Below are 1,125 nucleotides of genomic sequence, written 5' to 3' on the forward strand. Positions count from 1 at the left end.
GAGGAAGGGCTGGAGTGGTGATGGAGGTTCTGGGCGTGGTCCTGTGGTGGAGGACTCGGCTGATGCTGCTGCTGGATCATCATCTGGTGAACCTGGAGGCCGGACAGGAAATAGTTAGATGTAACTTAAGTATTGAACCTGAAGTCACGATTTGTTGCCACAAAGCAGAAAAATAATGATCAGAATTATCTATTAGTTGAGTTTGTGATTGGTCAGAAAGCAGGAAATTCATTACCAGTCAATTAGAGAATCAATTAACTGTTACATCATTAATCAAACATGTGACTTTTCAGCAGGTTGTAATAAACAGGCTGGTAGAGGCTGGGACGCTCTCCTTTCCTTAAATACTTCACACATGAAATTTCTTGGGTCATTGGGTCAGGAAATGAAAATCATTCTTTATCAAGTTACTAAATATTGGAAAATTACGCCACAACTAACAATTATTTTCATTATTGATTAATCTGCCAATTATTTTCTCAATGAATCAATGAGTTGTGAACCCAAGGTCTTTAAATGTCTTGTTTCTTCTGACTGACCCAGAAAGAGTTTCTGGAACCAGAAATAGTTTCACATTTTTGCTTGAAAAAATTTAAATTATCAAACTAGTTACAGATTAATTTTCCTAGCGATCGACTAATGGATCAATCGACTGATGATGAGCGGCTGCAGGTTTCAGAGTCTCCTCACCTTGTGGTACTCTGGGTAGAGCAGTTTGGGCAGCTGGTTGAAGATGAGGCCCGGGTCGGTGACCGAGCGTCTGAAGGCGTGGTACACGGGCGTGTTGAGGTGGTGGGCGGCCAGCACTGCGTCGGCCGCCGTGAGCCCCGCTCCCACCACGAGCACCGGGTCTGACGACTGGTCGAGCTCACCGTGAGAGATGGCGGCCTCCAGCTCCCAGAAGGAGTGGCAGACGAAGGGCAGGGACTCGCCCTCCACGCCCAGCCTGGCCGGGATGTCGTGCGTCCCCGTCGCCAGCACCACATTGTGGGCCAACAGGGAAAAAGGCACCTCCTCCGAAACAGAGGAACCATCTAGCAGGAAGAGGGGGGAGGGGGAGGAGGGGGGGTTATTAGGTGTCACTTTCTTTAATTTTTAAACAACATACAACAACATTAATCAGAA

The 1,125-nt window shown here is 47.1% G+C and overlaps 1 protein-coding gene across 1 annotated transcript in view; it reads right to left on the reverse strand.

Annotated features, from left to right (window-relative positions):
* Window positions 1-5: 5 nt before the first annotated feature.
* Window positions 6-1,125, reverse strand: part of LOC111657331 (oxidative stress-induced growth inhibitor 2-like) — a gene marked incomplete at its 3' end in the record, with an annotated part of 11,707 nt that continues 10,587 nt past the window's right edge. The window contains exons 7-8 of the mRNA XM_087174902.1: window positions 691-1,086; window positions 6-92 (exon numbers count right to left, since the gene is read on the reverse strand). Of these exons, the coding sequence (XP_087031028.1) occupies window positions 6-92; window positions 691-1,086 (483 nt within the window). The remainder of the gene's footprint in view (window positions 93-690; window positions 1,087-1,125) is intronic.

The sequence above is a fragment of the Seriola lalandi genome, unplaced genomic scaffold, assembly GCF_002814215.2.
Source record: "Seriola lalandi dorsalis isolate HSWRI2012SDOR001 ecotype SW California unplaced genomic scaffold, Sedor1 jcf7180002054393, whole genome shotgun sequence".
NCBI classification, from domain to species: Eukaryota; Metazoa; Chordata; class Actinopteri; order Carangiformes; family Carangidae; genus Seriola; species Seriola lalandi.